The sequence below is a fragment of the Gossypium raimondii genome, chromosome 12 (genome assembly GCF_025698545.1).
Source record: "Gossypium raimondii isolate GPD5lz chromosome 12, ASM2569854v1, whole genome shotgun sequence".
Classification (NCBI taxonomy): domain Eukaryota; kingdom Viridiplantae; phylum Streptophyta; class Magnoliopsida; order Malvales; family Malvaceae; genus Gossypium; species Gossypium raimondii.
In genome coordinates, this window is record NC_068576.1 from 35,981,453 (window position 1) to 36,000,670 (window position 19,218).

The window sequence follows — 19,218 nt, forward strand, 5'->3', positions numbered from 1 at the left end:
TTTTTTTGTCCTTTTGTGAATTCGGGCTGGACCCGGGCTAAAAATGCCTTACCTGAGGCTCAATCTGTTTTTTAAACGGGCCCTTTTTTTTGCCCAAGCCCATTTTTCAGGCTTATATTTTTGTCCAAACCCTCCCATTTTTCGAGCGGGTCTTCGAGTCGGGCTGGGTGGACCGACCCATGAGCAGGTCTAGCCATGAGTCAACCGAGCACCAATTGAGTTGGGTAATGACTAAAATACCATGTTTGCAAAGTAATATAATTACTTTTATATAAAAAAATAAAAATAAAAAGACACATTTATAATGAGATTTAAACTTAAGATATTATAGTTTTTAGAAAAGGTTAATTCAATTTTTATATCAATTTTCATAAAATATATTTATTGCGTAATTCCATTTTTACCCACATTAGAGATGTTGTATAATCAAGTACTAAGTTAGATTGTTCTCTATAGTTTGGTCAATGAAACTATGTCTATAATTTTTATGGTTAATTTAGTCACTCTTTTATTTTAAAATTAGGAAGTTAGTCACCATACTTTAATTTTATACAATTTGATCTTTCTATTTTTATAATGTTAATAGTTAGTTTAAATAGGGATGAATCTAGAATTTTTTTAGAAGGGTCCATAATTGAATAATAAATTTTAAGAGATCAAAATATAATTTTATAATGTATTAATTTTTCATTTTATTAAATTTTAAGCGATTAAACATAATTTTATTTATTTTGAAGGGCCAAAATGTAATTTTACCATAAATTAAATTTTAATTTAATAATCTTATAAGCACTTAATTAACAATTTTCCATTTTAATATTTAGTTCATTGGTTTTAATATTTTATATAGTATTTTTAAGTAATTTTTTATCTAATTTAAATATAAAATATTTATTTTATATTAAAAATTAATGAAATTAACCATAAATTAAATAAAAATAAAATTTCTGGCCAAAAATTTTCATCGAATTAAATAGAAAACATTTAAATAATAATCGCAATAGCATTACATCGAATTAAACTAAATTGAACCCCACACAATGGTTCGAATAGATTTTGATTTTCTTGCTCAACCCTAACTAATTGTAATCAAAGTTCTTAGTTCTTTGGTAAATATACTTACACTTTATTTCGGGTAAAGTAACATCTAACTTCTAAATTTGATAATTTTTTAAATTTAGTCCTTAAGCTTTTTAGTCCACATTAGTCTTGAAATTTTGTAACTTTTTTCAGATATATGTGACAATGTGACGTTATGATATTGTGACATATCATCACTTATCGAATATCACGTTGTTACATAAACCGAAATTGAAAAAAAACCAAATTCTAAAACTAATGTAAATTAGATTTAGGCGTCAAACTCCTTTCTCCTTTTTCTTTTGTTTTTGAAGAAATGATTTCATGTTAAATTCAAATCAGCACTTGATCTATCTTTCTATAAAAATTAAGTTAAATTATGCTATTAGTCCTTTTACTACACATAAGTTATAAATTTAGTCTTTACATTTCAATTTGGTCATTTCTTATTTTTTTTAAATTGAAATTTTATTCTTGACCAAATGATAATTGTTAAATTTATTGAGTTGTATTATTTTCAAAATTGTTGTTGTATGACCTTTTCCAAAAATGCTTCTCTTTTACCATTTAGAATTTTTTATTAAACGACTTCAAATGTTACGAATTCAAGGATCAAAATCCAAACAACTTTCTTCTTCGATATCCAACATTGATCATCAAATCGACTTGGATCTATGGTATCTTCTTCTAGTCGTTGATGGGTGCTGATCTACCATACCGGTCATCAAATCATCGCTTACAACTCGTTAATAAAAAAAAACTTAACAGCCTAATGAATTAAATAAAACTTTTAAATAATTTAATAATTATTTTGTAACTTTTTAAAGTTTAATAACCAAAAGTTAAAGGAGCAATTTTTTTTTTGGTCAGACTAATTTATCCTTTAGTTAACTACTTATCAAGCAAATGAATTTCAGTAGGATAGTCTAGTTCGAAAACCCAATTATCATCATCATGTGCATGGGCCATTGTACTTAGTGATGGGCTATGCCTAACCCACTTACAATTAAAAAAAGAAAGAAAGATTAAATGTGGGTTTGGATAGTCAGTGCAGAATATTTAGTTTACTTTTTATCTTACGCTACAATATTATTATAGTATCTAATCTCACCATCACCGTTGTTTTTACACTAATAGTAGGTAATAAATGTGGACTGTCCATCCAAACTCACCCTAAATTTCACAATTTTTTTTCTTTTTAAATTAATTAATTATTGATGTAGCGTAATAAATGTGGACTGTTAATTCAAAACGACTTAAGTAAATAATTCAAAATAACTAGAACTTAGGGTTAATTTAATATTGCTTTTAAAAAGTGTTTGGAAAAGTGATTTTGAGAAGTACTTTTGAAAAGTTTGGTTTAACATTTAAGTTTTTAGCATTCTTTGTCAAAAATAATTTTGAGAAATAAAATGTCCATTTTAAATACAGTGTTATAAAGTAACAAATATGCATTTAAATAATTTCAAATTAGTTAATATTATGACATTTCAATAAAATATATAAAAAACAATCTATTATAATTTGTTTAATATTTTAATATAAGAAATATAAATTTTAAATATTTTAAGCAATTAATATTAATTATTTATAAAATTTAATTCCAATATATAAACTATATTTTAACCAATAATTTTTTATTATATATTTAAAATAAATTTCAATAGTAAAGTAATTACATACCCAGTATAAGTATTATATAAAATACTTTATAAGGGTTAAAATTATCCTTCAATTCTTAAAAGCGCTTTTGCAAAAAGCGTAAATTAGAAAAAACTGTTTTTGTTTTTGGGTTCGAAAGCGCTTTTCAAAAGCACATACAATGCTAAACTAAACTTTAATAGTGATTAAAACATCAACAACTCAATGCGTCTAAAACCTAAAATATTCTAAATTTGTAATTACTCAACTTGAAATATCAAACCTTAATCTAAAATTTAAAATAAATCTTAAACCCGAAATAATTTAAACTTAAAATTGATTGCAATTAAAATATCTAAAATTTTTAAAATCTAAATTAAACAAATCCAAACCAATACAATCCCTACAGTCCATTTTAGAAAAAAATATAACAAATGTGTTTGAAGAGTAATATTTTAAAATCGAACTAGCGATCGAATCCATCAAAACATCAATTTTAGATCCAATAAATATAACAAACTAATTCTATTAAATTTGGTCCAATTCAACATATTTCAATTCTGGTGATTCTGAATAACCCTATTCGGATTAATAAATTGATTGATTTTTAATTTAACCGATTCAATCGCATTTGTTGTATTATTAAAAGGAGAACCAACCTATATAAGTATGTCTATCAACAGCCATTACCGTTAAACAAAGTACAAAGAAAGCTAAAAAAGGAAAAAGAATGAACACTACACTTACGGTATCCAAGCACTCAAAACTCCTCCGCCCCTACCTTCTTAAACACAACCGTCGCTTCTGCACCGAACCTAACCCCCAACCACTAACGCCGCCGCAAGACGATGAGCAAAGAATCACTCAAACAGTTCAACACCTCCTCGAAACCCCACACCAAGAATGGTCCTCTTCTCAACCTTTGCAATCGCTATTATTCTCTTCTCCCCTTCCATCTCCTCGTTCTATCTTGAAAACCACTCGCAGCTTACCTTCCTATTGTCAAGCCCTTAATTTCTTCCAACACCTCCGTGAAAACTCCCTATCTACAAATACACAATCCCTCTCTCATTCACTCCAAGCCCTTCTTGAGCTAGCCGGCAGAGAACCCGATGCGGCATCAAGGTTATTCGAACTGTATCAGGCTTCTAAAGAATGGAGTGTTCCTCTAACTGTCAATGCCGCCGCGCTTCTTATACGGTACTTTGGGAGACTCGAAATGGTGGATAAATCGATTGTTGTTTTTGATGAAATCGACCTTTCTATTAAAAATACACATATTCGTAATATTTTGATCGATGTTTTGTTGAGAGATGGTCGTGTTGACCGTGCACTCAATGTGCTCGATGAAATGCTTCAACCGGTATCTCAGTCTCCACCTAATGACGTTACTGGGGATATTGTTTTCTATGGTTTGACCAAGAGGGGCAGGAAAGGGAGGAATGTCAGCGAGGAAGAGTTGATTAAGCTGGTTTTAAACTTGGGGAAACATAGTGTTTTCCCAAGGACAAATTGGCTGACACAATTGGTTTCTAGCTTATGTAGGAATGGGAAAATCAATCAAGCTTGGGATGTTTTGCATGAACAGCTGAAACTAGGAGCACCCATTGAATCCCCAACTTTCAATGTGCTTTTGACCGGATTAGTGAGGTGTGGTGACGTTAAAAGAATGAACACTGCTTTGGCTGAGATGAAAGAGAGTGGTGTTCAACCCGATGTTGTTACTTTAGGAATTGTAATCAATCAATTATGCAAGTTAAGAAGGGTTGATGATGCAATGGAGGTGTTCAACAAAATGGGTGAAGAAACTGGGATTGATGGTGTTTCAGTTGAAGCTGACATTGTTATTCTCAATACTTTGATCAATGGGCTCTGCAAAGTAGGCAGGCAAGAAGAAGGGTTGGATTTAATGGAGAAGACGAAGTCCAATAAGGGTTTAGTCCCTAATACAGTCACTTATAATTGCTTGATTGATGGGTTTTGTAAAGTTGGAGAGGTTGAGAAAGGGAAAGAACTGTTTGAAAAGATGCAACAAGATGGTGTTTCACCTAATGCGATCACTGTTAATACGTTGGTGGACGGTATGTGCCGACACAGGAGGATCAATAGTGCACTCGAGTTCTTCGGTGATATGAAGGAGAAAGGGGTAAAGGGCAATGCAGCAGCTGCTTATACTACTTTAATTACTGCTTTCTGTAATGCCGATAATTTCTGTAAGGCAGTTGATCTGTTCGACGAAATGGTGAGAAGCGGATGCTCTGCGGATGCTATTGTTTATTATAGCTTGATCTCTGGTTTGTGTAGAGCTGGAAGGATGGATGATGCTGGTAATGTTTACTCGAAGATGAAAGTAGCCGGGTTCCACCCCGACATTGTATGCTACAATTCTCTTATTAGTGGGTTCTGCAAGAAGAAGAAAGTAGATCAAGCTTATGAAATCGTCAAGGAAATGGAAGAAACAGGAGTTAAGCCCGATACCATCACATTTAACACTTTGATTGCGCATTTTTGCAAAGCTGGGAACTTTACACTCGCTCACAGGGTGATGAAAAAAATGGTTAAGGAAGGTCTTGCCCCTACGGTTGCCACATACGGAGCTCTTATACACGGATACTGCATAAATGGAAAACTTGACGATGCCAGGAAGATCTTTAACAACATGAGTTCCACGTCAAAAGTTCCGCCAAACACCGTAGTATACAACATTCTTATAGAATCTTTGTGCAAGAATAACGATGTCAAAGCCGCGCTTTCGCTGATGGACGAAATGAAAGCAAAGGGGGTGAAGCCTAATACCACCACATACAATGCAGTGTTTAAAGGGCTTAAAGAGAACAATTTGTTGGAAGATGCATTTATATTGATGGATAGTATGATCGAGCATGGTTGCAGTCCTGACTATATAACCATGGAGATTCTCACACAATGGCTTTCTACTGTCGGTGAATCCGATAAATTAAAAAGCTTTGTACAAGGACACAAGGTTTCTACCTTGACCGCATAAAATGGTTGCTAGATGAGGATCGTTTTAGTGGCTCGATTTAATGAGTTGGCTGGCCATGTTATCGGAAAATTGCTCTGTTTTCGCCGCAGGCCTTTAGCCAAAGTTGTAGTTTACTTTGCATTCTATTCAGCTGTGTATTTGACTGTGAACAACGCCAGGTCGGATCTGTTCCGTTTTGCTCTCGTTTCCGGATCAAAAGCTTTAATCGAATGTTCTTCACCATAAAGGGAGCCTTTGTTCGAGCACTACCCTGTTTTTAATATTAAGTTTAATGGGGTGTAATTGCCTTTCTCGTTTCAATTCTTTTTGAAATATTATTGATGGCTGTAGCCTGCCATAGCAACTGGTGCATTGTGGTCTTTGACATTAATTAATGGTTAAATGCGGTTGTTGAGGGAAGGTCGATTTCGTTGGGAGAAGTTTTTGGAAGGTTGTTTGTTTAAAGTTGACGGGATCTCTCGATAAGTCTAGTATTATCTCCAGTGGAAGTTTTGTCTCTTGATTTTGTCAAGACTCCGAGTGCCTAAAGAGTTGGTTCAGAGAGCAGGAGCGGCTTGTCGGGTTTGTTAAGGGGTTCTACCAGCTTCAAGTAGACGACACTTTGCAGATATCTTTCAACGGAGTTGACCTCCCCTCAACAGAAAGAAGAAAAAAAATAGGCACATTTTTTTCTTGAGGATTGGACAATAGTTCGGACCTGAACAAGTTTGATATTGTCTTCAATGAAGGTTTTGTTTCTCGATTTTTCCGAGAGGATAAGTACTTAAAGAAACAAGTTTACAAAGTAGGAGTGCCATGCTAGGTGCCTTAAAAAGGCAAACCATGCACATTTGAGTTTACTTGCCCCAATCGGACTATACTTTAAACAATTGAACTTGTATTTTTAAATCCAAAAAGTAGATGATTAAATCTTTTTGAAATAAAAGTAAATAGACTAAATTCAAAGTATACTAAAAGTACAGGGATTTGGAGTAGATTTTAACCAATTTTGACTGCAGATGTGTCATTTCCCCGAACAGGCGGGTCTTAGGTCTAAGCGGACAGCTAAAACCAATTTTCACCTACGATGACAATGATTTAATCAGTTGACTTATTTTTTGATAAATTAATAAATTTTATTTCTTAATACATAATTTGATATTTAAATTTGACATTTTTTAATATGTTATTTGTATTTGATAAAAGAATTGTATTTTTTACCAAATCAATGTTAAAACTTAAATTAAATCACATTCATCGGACTGTATTTGATAAATTAAGCATAAAATTAAACAAATTTACAATTATCACTAAATTTATTCTATTAAAAATTATAAAAATAAAATTATTAATATTAGCAATTAATTTGTATCAAATCAACTTTAAAATCCGAATTAATCACTAAAATGTTAGCATCGTTACTTTTAGGTAAAGTATTTATATTTAATTTATAATTTGTTGATTCTCGTGGATAATTTTCAGAGTTAAATTATATTTAATTTATATTTAGGATTTTTTAAGTTCATTTATATAATATTTATAGTTAAAATGAAATAATTAACAATTTCTTTCATCATGTTTAATGATTATTTAATTCAATTACTAATGTATGAAAAAAATACATTTAATACATTTTTACTTCAAAAGAAATAGACTTTATATTTTCTTAATGGTCAAATTATGGTTATGATCCCTACATTAATCTTAAATTTAAGATTTAGTCTCTATACATGAATTTAGTATAATCTGATATATCTTATAAAAGTCATTGGTTAGTTCAAATGGTTAACATCGATAACTACTCCAGTTCAAATGCTTATGTAAATTTTTATTTTAAAAAAAGGGTAAACTACTCTAGTAGTCACCCAACTATTAGTAAATTTTGTCGTTTTTATTTCACCAGCTGACCAACGGTGGTAACTTTTAAAATTGACATAATAATAACTTTACCCCTCAACATTTATACATTGTGTCAATTTAGTCTTGATATTAAAGTGCCACCTCATCACACCTTAATGAAATTCAAAATTTAAGAATCAAAATCCGTGAAACTAAAAAAAAAAAGTGATCAAATTTAGAGTTTTGATAAGCATTTTCAATTACAGAGTCAAAATTGTAAAATTCCCACAACGAATTCTTTTTAATCTTATAAAAAAATTAATTGTGGAGTTTGGACCAAATTGAATTTAGTTCTAAAAGAAGAAAAATGAAGAAATTAATGAGTTTATAACATGTCTTTGGAAAATAAGGAAACAAAAGCCTAAGCAATGTCAGGCACGTACTTTCCATATAAAGACTCGTCTATTACACACTTACACACACGTTTACGTTTAAAACGTGCAATTTTTATTATGCGTAAATTGTGGGTTTATTTTTATAAATAAATTTTCTTTTTAGTCCTTTTCAATTTTAATATTAAGTAAATTGGTCATTCTAAGAATTTTTTGGAACAATTTAATCTGTATCAATTCTGAAAGTGAGTAACTAAGGGTAATTAATTATCTGTTAATGTCTTCTATCAATTGCATAATTTTGATTGATATAATAACAAATTTAGTCATCGATGTTTACATAATTTATCAATTTGGTATTGGTTCTGAAAGATTCAACAAATTTAGTCTCAATATTTATACATTTACACAAAATTTGAGGGATAAATTTGTTAACATACTAATCGAAATTATATGCAATTGATGGAAAACATTAACGCAATGATTGATTGCCCTTAGTTGCTCACTTTTAAAATTGACAGGGATTAAATTGATTCACTTTTTTTAGGGGGACCAATTTGGTCAATATCGATATCAAGAGGAACTGAAAAGCTCTTTTTACCCTTTTTTTTACTATAATTTTGTCATCCTAATTAAATGATAGTTATTAAATTTGTTACTTAAAATTTTACGATTTTCAAAATCTTATGCAGCAAACATATTATCACATGTGTAATACCATGTTATGAGGTTGCTAGTTTCGATTAATACTCACAAAAAATCACGTTAAATTAGTTAATAGCAACAATTGTTCGAGTCAAAACTAGAATTTTAAAATAATTAAATTGGATATCCATGTACAGATAAGGCTTCACTACAAAATTAACCTCTGAATTATCAATTTTATCTCATCTTACCCTAAAAGCGTACGATATCCAATAAAAACATGATATATCTCATGTTCTTATTGGTAAGTATCATGATTTGAGATAACACGAGATAAAACTTTAAATACCTAAATTATCAACCTTGGACTCCAATCAAAGGAAAGTGGAGGTTGTTTTTGGTAAATTGTTGTATGGTGGTGTGGGTAGGAATCTTTGATCCCTTTTTCTAAATTGTAAAATTGATTATTAAATTGGAATTTAAATGAAATAAAAAAATAAAAATATTGATAATTTTTGTGTGGAGGAAACTAAGGGTGAGTTTGGATGGGCGGTGCGTTTACCTACGGTTAGTGTAAAAATAGCGGTGGCGGTGAGATTAGATACTGTAGCGATACTGTAGCGTGAGACAAAAAGTAAGCTAAACGCGCCGCACCGCACTCAATCGCTCATCCAAACCCACCCTAAGTCAACACTTTTCACCAAACACATTGTTTAGCCACCTCATCCATGGAACTTCAATCAATTTTGGAAATTTAATTTTCAAAAAAGCTTTTAGGATTTACACTTTCACTCTTGTAGATGCACAAAAATACATTTGAAATATATGATTGGTTATATTTAAAATTAATGTAGTGGGGAATGAGAATATTTCAAGTTGCAAGAGTGAAAGAATTTAAAATATTTTGTTCGGTAAAAGTGTTTTGAAAATTTTTGTACTAAGAGTCGAATTGCATTTTGCTTCCTATACTAAAAAAATATGTAAATTAGGAGTAAATTGGTCCTCCTATTAAAAATGAATGAAATTTTTAACAGAAAAGATTAATTTGCTCTTGGATCTAATGTACAAGGACTAATTTGTCCATTTTTTAAGTAGAGGAGGCAAAATGCAATCCGACACCTAATACATGGACCCCATGATATTTTTATTGACTCTATATTGGTAAATTAGTGGTATTATATGTCTGCATTTAGCATAGTTTTAGCTATGCAAAAACACTTTTTGACAACAAAAGCAATGCTAAAACAAATGACCATTTCAATCGGAATCAATTATTACAAGACCTGAACATAATAATTAATTTAACAACTAACTCACAGTTCAAACTAATTAACGATAATTAAAATAATTTTTTTAAAACCCACAAATTAAAAAAAATGAGATTCAAATATGAGATCTCAAAATTTCCAACATTATCATCTTACCAAGTCCTCATTGGCTTCAAAATTACTTCATAACCACACTCCCCATTTTATTAAATGCAACGAGAATACTAAATTAACCCTAAATGATTTTAGATTCAAAGTAGTGGCTATAAGTAATTGGTTTAATATATAAATTTATCCTTAAATTTGGCAATTTTTCATATTAGTTCTTGAATTTTTTATCTCATTATTCTCTAAGGTTGGCATCTATTACCTAAATTAGTCCCTACACTAACACCATTTGTTTTTTTTTTGAAGAATTTGTAATGTGGACAACCATGTGACTAACACTTGGAAAACATGTGAATTCATTTTAATCATTCTTAAAAAATTTTAAAAAACCTTAAAATTTTGAAAATAAAAATAAAATTGTTAAAAAATATAAGAAATCTTTCAAAAAAAAGGAATATATATTAATTTGAAAGAATTAAAAAATATAATTATGTTTAAATAAAAATAAAAATATGGTTAAATTTTTAGAAAATTACAAGAAATTGTAAAAATATAAAATACAAAAATTAAAAGTAGTTTAAACATTAAAAAATTGACCGGTTAACGTTGGTCAACTCCCTATGAATGTCAATCAATGTTGGTCAAGCCCGATCAATTTTTATTTTTTTTGTAAATTTCTAAAGAAATTGACTATTTCTTATTCTTGTATATTTTAATTATATTTGTTATATATTTTTAGATTTTTATTTTTATTTTTAAAGTGAGCTTTTAAATGTTAAATTTTAACTTAATTTTTATTTTCATATTTTTTTATATATACTCACATTTTTGAATTTTTATCATTTATAACATCTCTTAAAATTTTAGAATTTTAATTTTTTTAATTTTTTTAAGAATGATTAAAGATGAATTCACGTGTCACCCTATACTTGTCCACATCAACAAATTCTTCAAAAACAAATGATATTAACGTATTAGATGCCAACCTCAAGTACCAATATAATTCAAAAAAAATTAGGAACTAATGTAAGAAAAAATTCAGTAATCAGCCTAAATAATTATGCTACACATGGGAACTCTGCCACCTTGTGACCTTTGTTGTAGTACTAGGACTCTTGGCCCTGCCTCCATAATTCCACGTAGCTCCACCGATAAGATTGTTCCACCAAGCTTGGGAACACGCAAATTAACTATCTCTCATAGTTGGACTACTTTACATACCTTGCAACTTAGGTGATGTCACATTCGCCACCTAATAAAGATCTTTGAAGAGACCAACCAACCAACCAACTAGATACAATTATGTGTCTCACTCTCTCATTTCAAAAAGAGGGTACAACCACTTGTTCCTTACTCTACTCTAACTCTTTCTTTCCCTTTGTCCCTCTTCTTTGCTATCTTCACCATCTCCAACACTTACATAGTACGAGCTTTCGCCCGACCAAAGTATTGAACCGTCTTGATCTTCACTATAATTTCCTCCATACTACTTTCATGTATCAACAAACCATATTTATAATAAAATATAAAGTAATTAAAATCATATTCATACTAAAAGTAAAAATGATAAATTAATCAATAAATTAAAAGAAAAAAAAGTGAGAATTATCATCTAGTCCTGCCTATGCAATGCCAACTTTTGTCTTGGAATGTTATTGCAGTGAAACGATAAGCCAACTATGTTCAGGTCACTGGTTTCCATTTCAGGCAATGGAGGAGACCAACTGCTTCGGTGAATTGAACTTGGTGTTTTTCTTTCTCGTCTTATATATATATATATATGAAATCTCTCAACAACATGATCAACGTGGACGCCACCGATATCAATCGTACCATTCCGCCCAGGTGGGTAAACTTCATGCAACTATTAATATATTTTTTTTGTCGGTTAATAATGGAAAGTTATAAAATATCATTTAACTATTTAATTTTGTTTTCGTTAGTCACTAGCCGGCTAATGGTGACCGTGCTTAAAATTGACATAATAATAACTTTAATCCTTAATATTTATACACTTAAATAAAAATAATTTTCATGAGTACAAACACTTTTATCGTAAATATATATATATGTTTAGGTATTATATATCAATGCTTCTTTAATTCTTGGGAAACCTCTCAACAACACCATCAACGTGGACGCCATGATTATCAATCGTAGGTCTAGTATGCACTATATGCAATTTTCCCTGAAAATGGGTTTTCTATATTTGATTTTAGTTTTAGGTTAATGACACAACCAAATATTAAAAACGAGTACAAAGAGTGGATAAGTTTTTGCCACTTTAGGGCAAGCACATGATGAAGCACTAGGCCTTGGAGGAAGTCGAAATAAAATGTAATTTTATAATTTTAATAGTTTATTTCTTTTTATAATTTTTAATGAATGAATAAATCAAAATTTTATCATATTTTGGGAGCTAAAATGTAATTTTTACCATATACTAACTTAAAATTTTATAAATTTTAAAGGGTCAAAAATGTAATTTTTCATTTTAGGGAAGCCAAGCATTGCCGAGATTTTTTGGTATAGTGGGTTTCATCGTTTCTATGATTACTTCTTAAATGGTGATGTCCTCTCTATACATCGGAGCTCATTCCTTAATTTAATTGGTAACTTGTACAATACACACTCTTCGGCTCTACTCATAAATTTTCTAGTAATAGATCTTTTACAACGAGATCTATCTTATACAGTAACTCATGATTATATTGATCTCAAATATGTTCAAAGAATATGTTCAAAGTCGAGCAAAGTAGGAGGAGGCCGTTATAATGGCCTAGGAGGCCCTGGCTCTCCTAAAAAAAATGGACAAATTTTGATTTTTTTTATTCAATTATTTTAAAATTTTAAATAGGCGTCCTAAATTTTTTGAAATATTTTATTTTTTTCATTAAAACTTTTAGAAAATTTTAATTAGACCTTCCCAAATATTCGAAAATTTTTAAATAGTCTCAGGATCTGCCACTAAAACAAAATCACATCCTTGACTGATATAAAGTAAATCAAATTTCTTATCTCTCAATCCGATATTTTGGAATATTTACAATAATGGCGGATAAGTTTGACAACCGACCAAAAAGATGTTCTTTTACAAGAATAGGGTGAAGGAAATTAAAAAATATTATTCGATTTACTGTAGGGGAAGGGTTTTACCTTTCAGAAAAATATTTCTTTTATAAAATTATTACTTTCAAACCGGGTGTTTCAGGGAAATTTCTTCCTGGAACTATTGAACCACAATTTCTCAAATTTTACTTTTTTCCATTTGGAAAGAAAAGAAAAAACATGGAGAAAAAAAAAGATTTTTACTCGCTTCATTGGATAATAAAAACATTTTAACAAAAAAGGATAAATTGCTGAGTAAGTCCTCGAAATTTGTTACTTAGATACGTTTCCTGTACTTCTATTTCATTCAAATAAACCCGTCAGCTCTAATTTGTAACCGTACAAGCCCTTAATAAGCCGGAGGAGATAAGGGCCTTGAGAAAAAAACTATTTAATCCTTCCAAAAACTTAAAATTTTACCTTCACTCTTTGTCTTTGCTTAACATAAATCAATAGAGGTTATTTTGGTGCAATCAAAGCAGTGAGGATGGCAGAAGTAACGGATAGAGGCAGTAGCCTTACCCTAGATTTATCATTTAATCTCTTAAATACTATATTAATATAATCACAAAATTTTATTTTAATACACCATAATTTATGATTTTTCTCTAACCTCTAAAATAATTTTCTAGCTTTAGTGCTGAATAACCAGCATATTTAACAACAATGAACTAGTTAAATATCTTTTTTACATATATATATATATATATATATATTCACGCATTTAACTTCATTTACTACATGATATCAATTTGATGTCTGTCTATCAAATATTAATCCAATGGCGAACTTAGAGGGCTGGTAGGAACCCCGACCTTCCTAAAATGAAAAAAAAAATTATTCAAGTCTTTTTAGAGTTTATAAAATTTTAAATTAATAATGATAAAATTACACTTTAACCTCTCAAAATAATAAAAAATTAATTTAATTCTTTAAAAATTATAAATATTAAAATAATAAAAATACACCATTTAATTCCAACCCAAAATTTTGTTGAACCCCCTCCCTCTAAAATGGGTTTGCACATGCATGATATCACTACTCACACGCAAGCTACTACGAAGCCAAAAGTTCCAAAACCACAAAGAAATGAAATTCTATTGTGTTCAGATTTTTTGTCTCTCTTAATTCCTCGTGTGTAAATCAAACATTTGGACAAAAGAAAAAAGAAGAAGAAGAAGAAGACATTTTTGGTTGGCTTGCCTTATAAATAAGACCACAACTCTCTCATTGTCTGCAAATAAACATCTCACTATACTATACCACCTGCAACTGAAACCTTTTCAAGCTTTATAATAGTAGCACTGTAAAAGCAAAGGCAAGAAAGAAACATGGAGATTAAGAGAAAGAACAAGTCACAGCTATTGTCTAAGATAGCCACTAACGACCGACATAGAGAGAATTCACCATATTTTGATGGGTGGAAAGCTTATGACAATAACCCTTTTCACCCTACTCAGAATCCCAATGGTGTGATTCAAATGGGCCTGGCGGAGAATAAGGTATGTATGTAGGTAATTAGTCGGGTTGAATTAGGTTCGATTTTCGATTTTTTTTACGTTAATTTGAGTTTAAATTTATTGGACTTTATTTTGATTAAAATGGATTTGTTTTACAATTTTTAAAGTAATTTAAACTTTTAAATACATGAATATAATCAATAACCCGGTTTTAGAAAACAAAGGTCATTTTCGTTTTCGTTGAATTCACTTACATCAAATCCATATAAACGCATAAATTTTCTTTTTTTAAAATTAAATTTGATATCTTAGATCCAATTTAGATAGATGTGATTTTTTTTTTATTTCTCATGCTTTTATAAAAATAATAAAATTTCCTGGCCCTAGTAGCTGGTTGATTAATTTCCATCTTTGTTTCGCTTTTCAGCTTTGCTTTGATTTGATAAAAAAGTGGATAATGGAAAACCCTGATGCTTCCATATGCACTGCTGGAGGAGTTGATAAGTTCAAAGATGTTGCAATCTTTCAAGATTACCATGGCTTGAAAGAGTTTAGAGAGGTAATCAAATTTGAGTGAATGTTAGATACGAATATATATTTAAAAATTAAAATTTATGTTTATATCTGAATACGTGTAAAAAACGAGTTTATTTCAGGCTATAGCGAAGTTTATGGGAAGAGTAGGAGGAAACAAGGTCACATTCGACGCGAGCCGCATAGTGATGAGCAGCGGAGCCACAGGAGCAAACGAGACGATTATGTTTTGCTTAGTCAATCCAGGCGACGCTTTTCTTGTACCTTCTCCTTATTATCCAGGGTACGTATTTTATTATTATTGAAAGATGATAAGGTTTGAACCCGGTAGCATATATGGAATGTATTTTTGATCTTATTTATAAAGTTTTTTAATCCTACTACAGGTTTATAAAATATTATCCTTTTTCAATAATTTTGAAATATTTTAAAACTTGGATTTTCCAAAAAAAAACAAAAGAAGAAATCAAACCCAACCCAAAGTGGAGTAGGCCACTTGGCCTATAAATGCCTCGTACGAAACGTGTTCATTCATAAATAATTCTTCTTCTTTTGGATTAATTCTACCAAATATCCTAATCTATGATCCATAACTTCAGTCCATTTATAGTCTCAAAACATTCTTATTGAGGTTTAAGTTAATGGTTAGGCTGATGAAAAGACTCTTGACTACAATTTTAATATTTTAAAAACTTCATTTGAATATTTTGAAGTTTATGAATTAATTTAAAATTTCGGTAATAGTTTGGAGATGTTTAGTGAAATTAACCCTTTTTTATATAAACTTAAGGTGTTCATGGGTCTGACCAAGTCGAGCTTAAGTATGATATTAATATACTTTAAGCTTGCCCAAATTCATTCGACCCAAAATATAGATCTAAAATTTTGTTTAAACTTGCTCATACTTATAAATGATTAACCCAAACTTATTTTAGACCCACTCATATATTTTTAAATTTTTGTTTTAAAAATATATTTATATTATTTTAATTTAATATTTAATAATATATTATTTATTTATTAAAATTTTATATATAGGGATCTTTAACATTTTTAATGTTTACATTATAGTAGTATTATATATTATTATAGATTTAATTTTTATGTGTTATAAATTACATAATATAAAATATTACAAACTTAAAAATAGCCCTAACTGAGCTTGGGCATTGAATGGTCAAGCTTGAGCCTAACCCATATTTTAAACAGATTTAATTCTTTACTCAATGATTAAAAATAATTAAAAATTCGCTTCAACTAAAATTTTTTAGAACCAAAAACAAATAATCTGACCGATTGAATCACTCATTCGATTTATATCTGCTTTGCTCATTATTTGAAAACTGTGCAGATTTGCCCGAGACCTAAGATGGCGCACTGGGTTAGAAATAGTTCCAGTTGACTGCAAAAGCTCAAACAATTTTCGTATAACGAGAGCTGCCATGGAAGATGCCTATGAAAAAGCTCAAAAATGGAACCTCAATGTCAAAGGCATCATCATAGCGAACCCTTCGAACCCTTTAGGCACCACATTGGACATTGAAACGATGAGAAGCTTAGTCGCTTTTGTCAACGAAAAGAACATTCACCTCGTTTGCGACGAAATCTATGCTGCCACTGTCTTTGACTCCCCTCGATTCGTTAGCATTGCCGAGGTTATACAAGATATGGATTGTTGCAACCGCGATCTCATTCACATTGTTTATAGCTTGTCCAAGGACATGGGGATCCCAGGTTTTCGGGTCGGGATAGTGTACTCATTCAACGACGATGTTATGCTTTGCGCTCGTAAGATGTCAAGTTTCGGATTGGTGTCGTCTCAAACACAATATTTGCTTGCTTCAATGTTGTCCGACGACGGGTTCGTGGGGAACTTTTTAAGGGAAAGTTCTAAGAGGTTGGCCAAGAGGCACTATGTTTTCACCAAGGGGTTGGAACAAGTTGGGATTTCTTGCTTAACAAGTAATGCCGGTTTGTTTTTTTGGATGGACATGAGACTGCTCCTTAAAGAGCAATCTTTCAAGGGCGAAATTGAGTTGTGGCGTGTGATTCTTAATGAAGTGAAACTCAATGTTTCTCCGGGCTCATCTTTTCAATGTTCTGAGCCGGGTTGGTTTCGAGTTTGCTTCGCGAACATGGATGATGAGACTGTCGAAGTAGCCCTCAACAGGATTCGAGCATTTGTGCTCAATCGAGAGAACCAAGAATCGAACAGGTCGAAACGTTGTTGGCGGAAGAAACACCTTCGCCTCAGTTTCTCTTCCACTAGATTGTATGACGAGACCATAATGTCTCCATGCATGATTTCCCCTCACTCACCACTTGTTCGGGCGAAGACTTAACAAATACTTAAAACCAACTTAAACTCGAAACCCTAAATCTTATGATGTTTGAACTTAACAGTCGATTTATTAAACCACTAGGTTACTAATTTTTTCCTTGTATATTTCCGCATTGAAAATTTTTGCCGTATGTAAGCATTAAGTGTGTGGGAGATGAAATATATATTGTTCTAGCATTGTAACAATAGTTAATATTTGGTACATTAATGATGTACTTTTTTTTTATTTTACAAGTAGCCTTAACAAATTGTTATGTGTCTCTTTTATATGTATATATATATATATATACATATATTTCTTAATATTTTATTATAAAAGTAACTACTGATATTATAAAAGTAAAAATAATAAAATAATACCAAATTATTGTATAAGGACTAAAATTTGAATTTAAATATTGTAAAAGGACCAAAATTATAATTTAACCTATATATATATATATTTCATAAACATATTCAAGTAATTACAACATAAAATCAAACTAATCCAAAACAAAATCTACTTATGACATATGCATATAACAAAACTCAACACCCATCAACTTGAATACTCAAAAACCAAACAATGTCAAAGAATTGTTTACTTACAAATTAGAAATTAGGTGACCGAGACAAATAACTCGACAACATATATAATACAAAGGACAGTTGAGACAGACAAACAGACAAACATGGCATGGAACATTTGTCACATCAGTGACTTCCCCCCATATGAAATTATGAAGCTTTCAAGTAATCCAGAAGCCATTTATTCCATGGCTTACTCAAAGGGTATGTATATATAGTATAGTCTTAGTCTACAGATGTGTTTCAAAATATCTAATAGAAAACATGTAGATATTGACATTGTAACATAAACTCTCCTCATTTTTTATAACATAAATTACGTATTAAATTATTAGTAAATTTATGTTTTGATTACTCAATTTTAAAAAAGTTATAAAATAACCTTTAAATTATTCGAAAGTTTTCATTTAAGTTATTGGGCTATTAAAATTGTTGTTTTACGACCTTCTCTATTTGCACCACCTGCACCAATCGAAATCTCTCATTCTCCTTCTCTTCTACAATTCAGTTTTTTTCATGAAACAACTTTGAATGTCACAAATTTGTAAACCAAAAATCCAAACGGCTTTCTTCTCCGATCTCTAACACTGGTTGTTAGATTAACTTGGATCAATGGCATGTTCTACTCATCGATGGGTACTAATCCACCGTACCTATTGTTGAATTGTCGCTCGAAGCTCGCTAGTTGGGCTTTAAAAAAAATTTAACAACCAGTGACTTAAATAAAAACTTCCAAATAGGTCAGTGACCATTTTGTAACTTTTTGAAGTTGAGTGACCAAAAGTAAACTTATTAATAGTTTAGTGACCTTGAGTATAGTTTACCCTTTTTTAATCAGTGCCAAGATGTTTAATTATGATTTTAGTCTCTTTACTATATCAAAATTTGAGATCAATCCTTCCCATTTGGCATAATTTGATCCCTTTATTTTTATAATGTTGTTAGTAGCTTTAAGCTGATCACATCACTAGTTACTATCATTAGAAAGGCAAAGCGGAACTTTTTACTTTAATGGTACCTTTACTTTTAAAATGTTGATTTGATACCTAAATTTTAATTTCGTCTATCAATGTGTTATCTCTCTCTAATAGTATTAAATTCTGACATTTTTTTAAAGTTCAAGTATAACATTGATAGATAAAATTAAAGTTTAGGTAACAAAACCGATATTTTGAAAGTAGAAATATCACAATATAAGATTTAATAAAGTATAAGGGCCAAATTTACGATTATCCTTTTTATATAGCCTTGA

General features: G+C 30.4%; 2 protein-coding genes across 2 annotated transcripts; both read left to right on the forward strand.

The window, feature by feature from the left end:
• The first annotated feature begins 3,412 nt into the window (after window positions 1–3,412).
• On the forward strand, window positions 3,413–6,509 carry LOC105763850 (pentatricopeptide repeat-containing protein At3g61520, mitochondrial). The gene has a single exon (XM_012582229.2). It carries the CDS (start codon window positions 3,452–3,454, stop codon window positions 5,723–5,725), a length of 2,274 nt encoding a protein of 757 aa, XP_012437683.1. The 5' UTR covers window positions 3,413–3,451; the 3' UTR covers window positions 5,726–6,509.
• A 7,821-nt stretch (window positions 6,510–14,330) lies between these two features.
• On the forward strand, window positions 14,331–17,482 carry LOC105763853 (1-aminocyclopropane-1-carboxylate synthase). Its single transcript, XM_012582230.2, has 4 exons — window positions 14,331–14,566; window positions 14,952–15,083; window positions 15,181–15,341; window positions 16,410–17,482. Exons 1-4 carry the CDS (start codon window positions 14,396–14,398, stop codon window positions 17,398–17,400), a joined length of 1,455 nt encoding a protein of 484 aa, XP_012437684.1. The 5' UTR covers window positions 14,331–14,395; the 3' UTR covers window positions 17,401–17,482.
• The last annotated feature ends 1,736 nt before the right edge of the window (window positions 17,483–19,218 follow it).